Genomic DNA, 13,722 nt, shown 5'->3' with positions numbered 1-13,722 from the left:
GGAGTGCAGAGTGAAGAGTGCATAGGGAGTGTAGAGAGTGACGAGTGCATAGGGAGTGGAGAGTGCATAGGGAGTGGAGAGTGCATAGGGAGTGGAGAGTGCATAGGGAGTGGAGAGTGCATAGGGAGTGCAGAGTGCATAGGGAGTGGAGTGGAGAGTGCATAGGGAGTGGAGAGTGCATAGGGAGTGGAGAGTGCATAGGGAGTGGAGAGTGCATAGGGAGTGGAGAGTGCATAGTGCATAGGGAGTGGAGAGTGCATAGAGAGTGGAGAGTGCATAGTGCATAGGGAGTGCAGAGTGCATAGGGAGTGGAGTGGAGAGTGCATAGGGAGTGGAGAGTGCATAGGGAGTGGAGAGTGCATAGGGAGTGGAGAGTGCATAGGGAGTGGAGAGTGCATAGTGCATAGGGAGTGGAGAGTGGAGAGTGCATAGGGAGTGGAGAGTGCATAGGGAGTGGAGAGTGCATAGTGCATAGGGAGTGGAGAGTGCATAGTGCATAGGGAGTGGAGAGTGCATAGTGCATAGGGAGTGGAGAGTGCATAGGGAGTGGAGAGTGCATAGGGAGTGGAGCGTGCATAGGGAGTGGAGAGTGCATAGGGAGTGGAGAGTGAAGAGTGCATAGGGAGTGCAGAGTGCATAGGGAGTGGAGTGGAGAGTGGAGAGTGCATATGGAGTGGAGAGTGCATAGGGAGTGGAGAGTGCATAGGGAGTGGAGAGTGCATAGGGAGTGGAGAGTGCATAGGGAGTGGAGAGTGCAGAGTGCATAGGGAGTGGAGAGTGCATAGGGAGTGGAGAGTGCAGAGTGCAGAGTGAGTGGAGAGTGCATAGGGAGTGGAGAGTGCAGAGTGCATAGGGAGTGGAGAGTGCATAGGGAGTGGAGAGTGCATAGGGAGTGGAGAGTGCAGAGTGCATAGGGAGTGGAGAGTGCAGAGTGCATAGGGAGTGGAGAGTGCAGAGTGCATAGGGAGTGGAGAGTGCAGAGTGCATAGGGAGTGGAGAGTGCAGAGTGCATAGGGAGTGGAGAGTGCAGAGTGCATAGGGAGTGGAGAGTGCAGAGTGCATAGGGAGTGGAGAGTGCATAGGGAGTGGAGAGTGCATAGGGAGTGGAGAGTGCATAGGGAGTGCAGAGTGAAGAGTGCATAGGGAGTGGAGAGTGCATAGAGAGTGGAGAGTGCATAGGGAGTGGAGAGTGCATAGGGAGTGGAGAGTGCATAGGGAGTGCAGAGTGAAGAGTGCATAGGGAGTGGAGAGTGCATAGGGAGTGGAGAGTGCATAGGGAGTGGAGAGTGCATAGGGAGTGGAGAGTGCATAGTGCATAGGGAGTGGAGAGTGCATAGGGAGTGGAGAGTGGAGAGTGCATAGTGCATAGGGAGTGGAGAGTGCATAGTGCATAGGGAGTGGAGAGTGCATAGTGCATAGGGAGTGGAGAGTGCATAGTGCATAGGGAGTGGAGAGTGCATAGGGAGTGGAGAGTGAATAGGGAGTGGAGAGTGCATAGGGAGTGCAGAGTGAAGAGTGCATAGGGAGTGGAGAGTGCATAGGGAGTGGAGAGTGCATATGGAGTGGAGAGTGCATAGGGAGTGGAGAGTGCATAGGGAGTGGAGAGTGCATAGGGAGTGGAGAGTGCATAGGGAGTGGAGAGTGCATAGGGAGTGGAGAGTGCATAGGGAGTGGAGTGCAGAGTGCATAGGGAGTGGAGTGGAGAGTGCATAGGGAGTGGAGTGGAGAGTGCATAGGGAGTGGAGAGTGCATAGGGAGTGGAGAGTGCATAGGGAGTGGAGAGTGCATAGGGAGTGGAGAGTGCATATGGAGTGGAGAGTGCATAGGGAGTGGAGAGTGCATAGGGAGTGGAGAGTGCATAGGGAGTGGAGAGTGCATAGTGCATAGGGAGTGGAGAGTGGAGAGTGCATAGGGGGTGGAGAGTGGAGAGTGCATAGTGCATAGGGAGTGGAGAGTGCATATGGAGTGGAGAGTGCATAGGGAGTGGAGAGTGCATAGTGCATAGGGAGTGGAGAGTGCATAGTGCATAGGGAGTGGAGAGCGCATAGGGAGTGGAGAGCGCATAGGGAGTGGAGAGTGCATAGGGAGTGGAGAGTGCATAGGGAGTGGAGAGTGCATAGGGAGTGCAGAGTGAAGAGTGCATAGGGAGTGGAGAGTGCATAGGGAGTGCAGAGTGAAGAGTGCATAGGGAGTGGAGAGTGCATAGGGAGTGCAGAGTGAAGAGTGCATAGGGAGTGGAGAGTGCATAGGGAGTGGAGAGTGCATAGGGAGTGGAGAGTGCATAGGGAGTGGAGAGTGCATAGGGAGTGGAGAGTGGAGAGTGCATAGTGCATAGGGAGTGGAGAGTGGAGAGTGCATAGGGAGTGGAGAGTGGAGAGTGCATAGGGAGTGGAGAGTGCATAGTGCATAGGGAGTGGAGAGTGCATAGTGCATAGGGAGTGGAGAGTGCATAGGGAGTGGAGAGTGCATAGGGAGTGGAGAGTGCATAGTGCATAGGGAGTGGAGAGTGCATAGTGCATAGGGAGTGGAGAGTGCATAGGGAGTGGAGAGTGCATAGGGAGTGGAGAGTGCATAGGGAGTGGAGAGTGCATAGGGAGTGGAGAGTGCATAGGGAGTGCAGAGTGAAGAGTGCATAGGGAGTGGATAGGGAGTGGAGAGTGCATAGGGAGTGGAGAGTGCATAGGGAGTGGAGAGTGCATAGGGAGTGGAGAGTGCATAGGGAGTGGAGAGTGCATAGGGAGTGGAGTGCAGAGTGCATAGGGAGTGGAGTGGAGAGTGCATAGGGAGTGGAGAGTGCATAGGGAGTGGAGAGTGCATAGGGAGTGGAGAGTGCATAGGTAGTGGAGAGTGCATAGGGAGTGGAGAGTGCAGAGTGCATAGGGAGTGGAGAGTGCAGAGTGCATAGGGAGTGGAGAGTGCAGAGTGCATAGGGAGTGGAGAGTGCAGAGTGCATAGGGAGTGGAGAGTGCAGAGTGCATAGGGAGTGGAGAGTGCAGAGTGCATAGGGAGTGGAGAGTGCAGAGTGCATAGGGACTAGAGAGTGCATAGGGAGTGCAGAGTGCATAGGGAGTGGAGTGGAGAGTGGAGAGTGCATAGGGAGTGGAGAGTGCATAGGGAGTGGAGAGTGCATAGGGAGTGGAGAGTGCATAGGGAGTGGAGAGTGCAGAGTGCATAGGGAGTGGAGAGTGCATAGGGAGTGGAGAGTGCAGAGTGCATAGGGAGTGGAGAGTGCAGAGTGCATAGGGAGTGGAGAGTGCAGAGTGCATAGGGAGTGGAGAGTGCAGAGTGCATAGGGAGTGGAGAGTGCAGAGTGCATAGGGAGTGGAGAGTGCAGAGTGCATAGGGAGTGGAGAGTGCCAAGTGCATAGGGAGTGGAGAGTGCAGAGTGCATAGGGAGTGGAGAGTGCAGAGTGCATAGGGAGTGGAGAGTGCATAGGGAGTGGAGAGTGCAGAGTGCATAGGGACTGGAGAGTGCATAGGGACTGGAGAGTGCATAGGGACTGGAGAGTGCATAGGGACTGGAGAGTGCATAGGGAGTGGAGAGTGCATAGGGAGTGGAGAGTGCATAGGGAGTGGAGAGTGCATAGGGAGTGGAGAGTGGAGAGTGCATAGGGAGTGGAGAGTGGAGAGTGCATAGGGAGTGGAGAGTGCATAGGGAGTGGAGAGTGCATAGGGAGTGGAGAGTGCATAGGGAGTGGAGAGTGCATAGGGAGTGGAGAGTGCATAGGGAGTGGAGAGTGCATAGGGAGTGGAGAGTGCATCGGAGTGGAGAGTGCATAGGGAGGGGAGAGTGCATATGGAGTGGAGAGTGCATAGGGAGGGGAGAGTGCATAGGGAGGGGAGAGTGCATAGGGAGTGGAGAGTGCATAGTGCATAGGGAGTGGAGAGTGCAGAGTGCATAGGGAGTGGAGAGTGCATAGGGAGTGGAGAGTGCAGAGTGCATAGGGAGTGGAGAGTGCAGAGTGCATAGGGAGTGGAGAGTGCAGAGTGCATAGGGAGTGGAGAGTGCAGAGTGCATAGGGAGTGGAGAGTGCAGAGTGCATAGGGAGTGGAGAGTGCCGAGTGCATAGGGAGTGGAGAGTGCCGAGTGCATAGGGAGTGGAGAGTGCAGAGTGCATAGGGAGTGGAGAGTGCAGAGTGCATAGGGAGTGGAGAGTGCAGAGTGCATAGGGAGTGGAGAGTGCAGAGTGCATAGGGACTGGAGAGTGCATAGGGACTGGAGAGTGCATAGGGACTGGAGAGTGCATAGGGACTGGAGAGTGCATAGGGACTGGAGAGTGCATAGGGACTGGAGAGTGCATAGGGAGTGGAGAGTGCATAGGGAGTGGAGAGTGCATAGGGAGTGGAGAGTGCATAGGGAGTGGAGAGTGGAGAGTGCATAGGGAGTGGAGAGTGCATAGGGAGTGGAGAGTGCATAGGGAGTGGAGAGTGCATAGGGAGTGGAGAGTGCATAGGGAGTGGAGAGTGCATAGGGAGGGGAGAGTGCATAGGGAGGGGAGAGTGCATAGGGAGTGGAGAGTGCAGAGTGCATAGGGAGTGCAGAGTGCATAGGGAGTGGAGTGGAGAGTGCATAGGGAGTGGAGAGTGCATAGGGAGTGGAGAGTGCATAGGGAGTGGAGAGTGCATAGGGAGTGCATAGGGAGTGGAGAGTGCAGAGTGCATAGGGAGTGAAGAGTGCAGAGTGCATAGGGAGTGGAGAGTGCATAGGGAGTGGAGAGTGCAGCGTGCATAGGGAGTGAAGAGTGCAGAGTGCATAGGGAGTGGAGAGTGCAGAGTGCATAGGGAGTGGAGAGTGCAGAGTGCATAGGGAGTGGAGAGTGCAGAGTGCATAGGGAGTGGAGAGTGCAGAGTGCATAGGGAGTGGAGAGTGCAGAGTGCATAGGGAGTGGAGAGTGCAGAGTGCATAGGGAGTGGAGAGTGCATAGGGAGTGGAGAGTGCGTGGAGAGTGCATAGGGAGTGGAGAGTGCAGAGTGCATAGGGAGTGGAGAGTGCAGAGTGCATAGGGAGTGGAGAGTGCAGAGTGCATAGGGAGTGGAGAGTGCAGAGTGCATAGGGAGTGGAGAGTGCATAGTGCATAGGGAGTGGAGAGTGCATAGGGAGTGGAGAGTGCATAGGGAGTGGAGAGTGCATAGGGAGTGGAGAGTGCATAGGGAGTGGAGAGTGCATAGGGAGTGGAGAGTGCATAGGGAGTGCAGAGTGCATAGGGAGTGCAGAGTGCATAGGGAGTGGAGTGGAGAGTGCATAGGGAGTGGAGAGTGCATAGGGAGTGGAGAGTGCATAGGGAGTGGAGAGTGCATAGGGAGTGGAGAGTGCGTAGGGAGTGGAGAGTGCGTGGAGAGTGGAGAGTGCGTAGGGAGTGGAGAGTGCATAGGGAGTGGAGAGTGGAGAGTGCATAGGGAGTGGATAGTGCATACGGAGTTGTTAGAAATGGGATCCCTGGCTGGTCGAGGTTTGCACCAAGGCCAGACAGAAATCACCACTTCCAGTTAGGGTAGGGAAGTCACCCGCCAAGACAACCCCTGCTCACCCCCTTTGGTAGCTTGGCACGAGCAGTCAGGCCTATCTCGGAGGTCATGTGTAAAGTATTTGCGCACGCACCCCCAGCAACAACCTCCCGGGCCCCCCACAAAAGGAACTCCACATCAGGTATATATATGAAAAATAGACTTTGTATTGAAAGACATACTTAAGGGTAAATACACAATTTACAGGGTGCCAGGGGCACGGGCAGGGTTTACAAGGGAATATATACAGAACAGGGTCTGGGGACCACTGTCAGGGTTATGCACATGATAGAACTGGCATTTAGGACACATAACATCTGGGAGCTTCCTAGAACTAGTACTAGAACACATAACAACCAGGAGCTAGCATTAGGACACATGACAACCTGGAACTTAATAGGACTAGCAGTAGAACTCACTCTAACCAGAGTCACATACAGGAGACCTAGGATATTCAGGAGGGGAGGATTGATAAGGCACATAACATAACAGGAGCACTTGTAGAGGTGCAACACAGAATAACTCTTCAGGAATCACAGGTACATTAGCCAAGAACGTTCACCAGGCCAACTGGCCTTTCCGGGGCCAGGATGCCCAAAGTCTCAGTGTCAGAACGGGCTGTAGGCAGTTAACACAAGCCTACACGTTGCAGCTGCCCACGAAGTGCTGGGCAGCCGAGGGTAACACGTTGGAGCCTCGCAGGCTCGGAACAAGGGTCAAAGGTGGAGCCCCTCGGGGCTTGGGAGCAAAAAGGGGGGAGGGTCCCTTTCGGGGGACCCGGCATCAGGGGAGGCCCCACAGGCCTCCGGAGCATAGGGGAAGTCCCTCTCGGGGGACTCGATTTGGCTGGGGCCTCACGGGCCAGGACGGAGCCTCTGGGGGCTCGAGAAAGAGAACTGCGGGCAGGCGGGGCCCCCTTCGGGGGGCCCGGCATCATCGGGGCAGGTGGAGTCCCTCTCGGGGGACTCTGTATCCCTTGGGGCCTCACGGCCCTCTCCGCGCCACCATACTCGCTCTGGAGGGGAGGGGCGGGCGCCGACAATGCGCCCGACGCCCCTCCTCTCCCTCCATACACTCACCGGCTCTGGCGGTGCTTCTGCGGTGGCTTCCTCTTGGCCTCCGGGGCACTCCCTCGCTCTTGGGGGCCCCGGGGGATGACGACGATCCTTCTGGGCACGGCAGGAGCGCGGAGTAGGCTCCCGTCGCTTCCTGATCCCTCGGCTCCTCCCCGATCACGTGGCAGAAGGCTCGGCCGGCTGGACCAATCCCAGCGCGGCCGGGTAAGAATGCCGGGGGCTGCCTTTCTCTGGGGCTGGGGAGAGCGGGGGCCGCGGCGGTGATCTCGCTTTTGGGCGAAGGAGGAGTAGGCTCCCTCCATGAAGTAAATACGAAATAAAGCGAGGTAGGCACTCGCTGGAACTCAGGGAATTTCCTCAGCACAGGGCAATTGCCGGGTGGCACCGGCTCGTGAATAACGCGCTTTCTACAGGGGTGAGGCGCTCCCAAGCGCTAGGGGGGCAAGAGCCAGCGCTTCCAGGCGCTAGTTCGGAAATACAGCGCTCCCAGCGCTATAAGTGAAGGTAGAGCGCTCCCAAGCGCTAGAGGTCAGAGAACAGCAAAGTCCATAGGGAGTCCAGGACCTCAGGAGGAGCACAGCAGCTCCTAGAAGGGGAAAGGCCATCAGAAGTCCAGGAGAAGGGCAGGGCCCAGGGAGGCAAGCCAACCCTGGGCCCAAGCAGCAACAGCTCCTGGCAGATTCAAGTGGGAACAAGAACACCTTAGAAGAGGTCACAGCCTCTTTTTATACCATAAATTCCTTTGTCTAAAGGTGCTGGGTGTGGGAGAAACCAGTCGCAGCTGGTTTTGGGAGTATCTTGTTTTCCCCAACCACCCCTTTCATTCATCAGGCAGGACAGTCATCAGACGCACCCCAGGGGGGCGGAGCCAGCATTGTGGGGGAAAGCCCAGCCCCATACAGGATACAGGCACAGCTCCTCCCTCACATCAGCATGCTAATCTCTCCATTCATCCCCGGGGCAGACCCACACAGACAACTGGAGCCAGGCTCCCCAGCCAGCCTCAGCCAATCATACGCCAGGCACACCTTCCACAAATATGCCAACTTCTAAAAGGGGGACTTCTACACTAGACACACTCATGCCGCATATACCGTTGTGCAGCATTCAATCTCACGAGTTCATACATACCAGACTTGACCCTGCACACCCTACGCATCGGGAACTACCGAGGACACATACATTCCCCATGCATTCCTATGGAAGGGTAGGTCTCTCTCTCTTCACACGCACTCAGAGGGGGAATCACCATCCCCAGGTTACATATACCATAAAAACTTCAGGGGTCGACCTGCCAGACGGGCCAAGTCCAACAGGAGTGGAGAGTGGAGAGTGCATAGGGAGTGGAGAGTGCATAGGGAATGGAGAGTGCATCCCCTCTACTTCTCTTCTATGGACACTTGTACTTCTTCTACTTCTCCACCAGCACAGTGTGTGTTTCCACTCGCCCGTGGCACTGGAGACTGAAGCACATCCTTCTTAGGGTGAAAACCGTCTTGCTGGTCATTATGGACACTCTTTCCAGTTCTGTACTTTTATGTGATCACACTATGCATTATGGGGGGGTGTAGTGTTGCTTTGATTCCATTAGAACACAGCTGAAAACAATGATTTGTAGATAAAAACTCTAGTCCCACTAAATCTTGGAAGTGCTTATTCACACACACACACACACACATGCATGCACGCACATATGCAAACACACTCTCTCTCCCTCAACAGGTGCACTACCTCCTCACAAGCACGGACACATGTTTGTAAAACAGGTTCTTTAACCCACCATGCCATCCCATAATGCAGTTCGGTTGGCTAGCACACCGTGGCTGACTGAAGATGCGCACTAGGATGGCGCCGGCACTTGACAGCCAGGCACAGAGAGGCGCGTGATTGACAATGGGCGACAAGACGAGCGTGACTGAGAGCAGACGCCAACTGAAATGTCCAACCCTTAAAAAGGAAAGATTTAATGACGGTATTTTTTGTGGAACTGGTGGCGAGCTTCCTGTTTCAAGATGAGTGAGTGGACCATGTCCATAAAGACTGACACTCCAGTAGGGTAGTGTAGTGCTTTCAGCAAGCGTTGCCTTAATGTGCCACCCCAGCACGATTTAACCCCCTCAGCTGTCAATTGGGCATCTGTCACGTGACACCTGCAGACCAGACTCTGAATTTCTTCAGTGAAATCCAGTAGGGTACAATAGGTCTTACATTTGCAAGAGATTAAGCTGTTGGCAATGTAAATGACAATGCCATTTATTTATCTGTTTTCAAAACCAACACATAAATAAAAATATTGTCATTTACAATGCCAATAGCTCTAACTTTGGCAAAGGCGAAACCGTTGCATTGTAAATGCTTGTTTGACACTGTAAGAGATTATTTTTGATTGCTCCGGGGTCCACGCACATGGGCGGGACTATTCACTAGATTATGACTATAACAGAGATACCCCTACTACAGAACTGGAGTTACAGGACAGAAACTACTCCTTACCACCCTATACGTCTACCAACCCCTCTCTTGCCCTTACAAATACCTCGATCCACCCTATACCCCTACCTACTACTAATCTCTAAAAATACTCTTACCACCATATAGTCCACCCTCCCCTAAACCATAAAAACTCTTACCATCCTATGCCCCTACCCACCCCGCTATATAACCTAAACATAACCTTACCACCCTATGCCCCTAAACATCTCCAAAGCATAAAAATACCCTTAACAACCCATAACCCTACTCACCCCTAATCCCTAAAAATACCTTTACCACCTTATACCACTACCAACCCCAAACCCGCAATTTTTACGCTTGGTAAATACTGCGTGGTTATGGATGTTTTCCGACTGGATGGTGTTCTTGGACCTGTAGGACACATATTTTGATATACTCGTCCTGCAGTCCCACACGTGTTCCCTGAGCTCCCCTTTGGACGCACCAGTGCCTCTCTGATGTTTCGTGAAGGTGGTGGTTGTGGCACACCTTCAGGTTGGGTGTGCCAGTCTTCCATACCTCAACGACTTCCTGTTGAAGGCGGGATCACCATAGTCAGTTGTATGCCACGTCCAGATGACAGCGACCCTCTTAATATTGTTGGAGTTCACATCCAATGAGCCAAAGTGGCACCTGATTCCATCGCAGAGGCTTCCTTTCATTGGAGCTGTCATTGATAGAGTTCTGTTCAGGGCAGTCCCTCTGTTGCAACGAGTCCAGGACATTCGAACTATGACCCTGATGTTTCAGCATCGGTGTCGATGAGAGCAGCTCTGAGACTTCTTTGTCTTTTAGCATCCTGTGTCCTCCTTGTGAACTACACCAGGTGGCAAATGCCTACTTTACAAGGGAATCTGAAGTTCGAATGAGCCCAGCACCAAAACAACCAGTCCGACTCCATTCAGATTTCGAAGGAAACTGCACACAATCTTCAGTGGGGGCTACTTGATCACACTTGGACCGGCAGCAGAGCCCTCTCCCTTCCCCAAAGAGAGTTGAGTGTGGTGACAGATGTGCTGGGTTGGTGGTGGTGGGGGGTATCTAGGGACGGTGGAGGTTTGAGGACTTTGGTTTCCGTTAGAAACCTGGCGCACATCAATCTGTTTTAGTTGAGGACCATTTATCTAACGTTGAAGGCATTTCTGCCATCCCTCAAAGGGAGGCTAGTGCGAGTTCTCATGGACGACACCACTGCTATGTGATACTTAAGAAGAATATATCACATCTCGACACATGCATTCACAAAGCATGCCTTTGCAACACAGTCATTACAACAACTACGTTGTTATCACGCGTGCCATTACATCGCAAGTTATATCATCGACTTGCTGTACGGGACGCGCTGGACTTAGGAATAGTATTAATTACTATTCCTACTCCAGTTTGTGCCACAGCAGGGAAGGTGTTGGATTTTAAATCCAACACATTCCCTGGTGTTGCACACCCCCTACAGCAAGTCTTTGATATGACTTGCGATGTAATGGCACATGTGGTAACAACGCAGTCATTGTAACAACCGCGTTGTGAAGCCTTGAATGGTGTAAACAGCTTTTTAAACTCTATTTCCCACTTTAGAAACCAGGGTAGGCTCATGGGTCGTTTGCCAAGAGGCTTTGCGCCTTTAGAGTTGGCTGGAGCGTATGGGCATGTTCCTGGTCGTGAACCAACCTCGTGGTGTCCGTAAATGCCTGGGCAGACATGCTCAGCTGGCGGCATCTGGCAGATCACAAATTGCACAGACGCCTTGAAGTGTTATGATATGTTAAGTTAGCACTTGATAGTTGTGCACGATTCCCCAAAGGGTGTCCTGAGGTTGAACAGAGTAATTTGCACAACAAAAGGAAAATATTCTAATTCAGATATACCAGGGTACAATAAACGACCCAGGTTTAAAAAATAAAGCCTTTAAGGCCTTGCTAAATTGTGTGTTTGAGGAACTCTTCCACAAGGTACCGGGCAGATCATTTCAGAGTTTAACTGCCCTAACAGAAAAATCTTTGCTCCCTGAGCAACACCGTCTGATTGTAGGAGGAATCACCAGTTGCACCTCAGAGGAGCGTGCAGGAATGTATTTATGGAAATTGTTTTAAAAGTATGCTGGCAAATACTCTGAACAGCTTTAAATGCATTGTAGAGAGATTTAAAAGTGACTCTTTTTTTCCACCGGAAGCTTGTAGAGCGCTAAGGCTCCTACCACTACATTGGTATGAAAAGTGCCCTTCTTTAACATCTGCTAGGCTGAGATGTGGGCATCGGTGCATACGTTCACGAAGCACTACTGGCATGATAACGCAGTCCAACTGGAAGGACATCACGCCCATTCAGTGTTCCATGACATTTTGGTCTGAGCCCACTCTACAAAACCTCCACCATTGGAAGGTTCTACTTGGGTGTCTGTCCTAAAGGTGAGGAGTCTACGGTTAGAAGTATCCATTCGAAGAACAAATTACTTAACTTCGTGAAACTCTTTCTAGGGGATACTCTATGTAAACGTAGATTCCTTGCTGCCCTTCTTGCTCTTAGTTTTGTGGAGTTGCCTTTTTTAACTTCTGATAGGTCTCAAACAAGAACATTGCTGAAAATGTACCCTATCCAGTCCTGCTCCTGGGAAACATTCTAAAGGTGAAGTATCTGCAGTGAGATTGAGTATGCACCAAAAAGAGTGTTATCAAAGGTAAGTAACTTGTTACAACTTAGGGCCTGATTCTGATGCAGTTAGGAAGGCCTCCTAACCGTATTTGCTCTGTCCAAATCGGATCGGGAACGGTTCTTTCCAACTGAGGGCCCGATTACGATGCGGTTAGGAAAGCATTCCCACCTAGGGCCCGATTACGATGCAGTCAGGAACATAGGCTCTCAGTGAAGTCAATGGGAGTCCAACCAGATCATATCTGGAAGCATCCTGATGCATCTTACTCTACTGATCCGATTTGGTTTGAAACCATTCCCAAACCCATTCGGTTGAGAAGCTTTTTAAACCGTATCAGAATCAGGCTCTTATTGTTACAAGCTGTGGGCCTTTCTAAGTTTGGGATACTGCCGTGAACTTGCCAGGTTCAGTCATAACCTTATTAACCGCTTCAGCGCGGCGCAGATTCCTGCGCTGTGCTAAACGTTCCATTGGGCTTATGGAACCATGACGGAACGGTTCCGTCATGAGCACAGGCCAACCGACGCTCATGACGGAACCGTTCCGTCATGAGCATGGAAGGGGTTAAGAAAGACCTGCTAGTGTAGAACTTTTGTTACCAAGTTGGTATTGCCATCCTCAGAAAGGGGTTATAGTGCCTACAGAAACTGGCAGAATTCTTGTCTGCTTTAAAATTCTTGAGATAGCACTAATCTCAATGACAGAGAAAGAACTCTGCTCTTGGCATCAACAGAAGCAATGACTAAATTGTGTTTTGTTTTTCCTCGCCTACTGCAAAGATGGTACATTATGCCATTCTGACACAGTGCTAAAGAAGACTTAGGATGTGTATCAAATAAACTTGTGAAGTATGGTTTCCTTACCAAGACTAGCGCCACGGCATAAAAGGATGAAAATATGAACTGGTTAATGTTAAGCAGTAAACTATCTATCTTTTCCCTTAATTCATTTGTTGGCTATCCTGGACAAAAAGCTGTTCCATGTGACACTCGCTGTTCCATATAAAGGCTTCCACATAGGAGTTCTAGAACAGGCTTGTTGCCTCAGCCCGAGCAGAGACAGAGTATATATTCTCTCTTCCTAAAGAGAAAGGAAATGTCAAATTTGGAGATCATTACCAGCTCTACTTACAATGTTTTTATTGTGAGCCTGTACTCATAGTTTGTGAGCCCGGATGAAGTCAAATGTTGATTTACTACGTGACGAAACACGTGGTGGCTACAAGTTTTGTTGAAGATGTCTGAATGCTTGTATAGATAGAAAAATAAAGTGAAAACAGTAATACCAACTATTGGTGGGCTTTTTCTGGACATTAATTGATGCTCAGGAGATCGTTTGAATATATACTAATACTGGCTGAATAAACAAGTGTATAACCAATGCAGTTACTGTAATTATGTCAAGCTTTTACTGTTCAAGATTGCTGCATTATCATGAACATCACAGTCAAATGAGTTACGTCTTTATAGTTCACCAACCTTTACAGTTAATGATATTACTGATCATCTACTCTGAATACAACCAAAAACACAGTTCAGTAAGCTGGACTCTTCCCATTGGGTGCAGGGTCAAGTCTGATTTACATATGGCTCGGTCCAATCTGGAATGGCCTGGGGAGCAAAAGAAACGATGGTATTAGGCCCTGATCTCTGTACTGGGGTGAATGTATGACATTGATCTGCATTCTGTCCATCTATTGTTTTTTTGCATACCTCAGACGAGGGCTCCTTTCTTGGGCTTCCTCTGGGATACCTGCACCATTAGATAGTGTTTGTGGTGTAGTAAAACGTGGCTCATACTTTTAACAGAGCGATACCTTTTTTCTTTTTAAAGATCCAGGCATTTGTACAGTTGGAAGAAGAACTCTCTGTAGAAGATGATTCATCAAGGTAAGACATGATGCTTGCTTATTGGCTGTAGGCCACAAATTTGCACACATGGCTATGATGTGCAGAAAATAAATATAGTGCTTCAGCCCAAAGAAAGACTGTTAATCTA

General features: G+C 51.0%; 1 protein-coding gene across 4 annotated transcripts in view; it reads left to right on the top strand.

Annotated features, from left to right (window-relative positions):
• DOP1B (DOP1 leucine zipper like protein B) overlaps positions 1–13,722 on the top strand; it is a 735,954-nt gene that overhangs the window by 607,531 nt on the left and 114,701 nt on the right. For all 4 annotated transcript variants that reach the window (XM_078656883.1, XM_078656881.1, XM_078656882.1 and 1 more), the window contains exon 34: positions 13,558–13,613. In XM_078656883.1, the coding sequence (XP_078513009.1) occupies positions 13,558–13,613 (56 nt within the window). The remainder of the gene's footprint in view (positions 1–13,557; positions 13,614–13,722) is intronic.

Source organism: Lissotriton helveticus, chromosome 8 (assembly GCF_964261635.1).
Source record: "Lissotriton helveticus chromosome 8, aLisHel1.1, whole genome shotgun sequence".
Lineage (NCBI taxonomy): Eukaryota > Metazoa > Chordata > Amphibia > Caudata > Salamandridae > Lissotriton > Lissotriton helveticus.
This window is presented reverse-complemented; position numbering and strand designations above follow the sequence as displayed.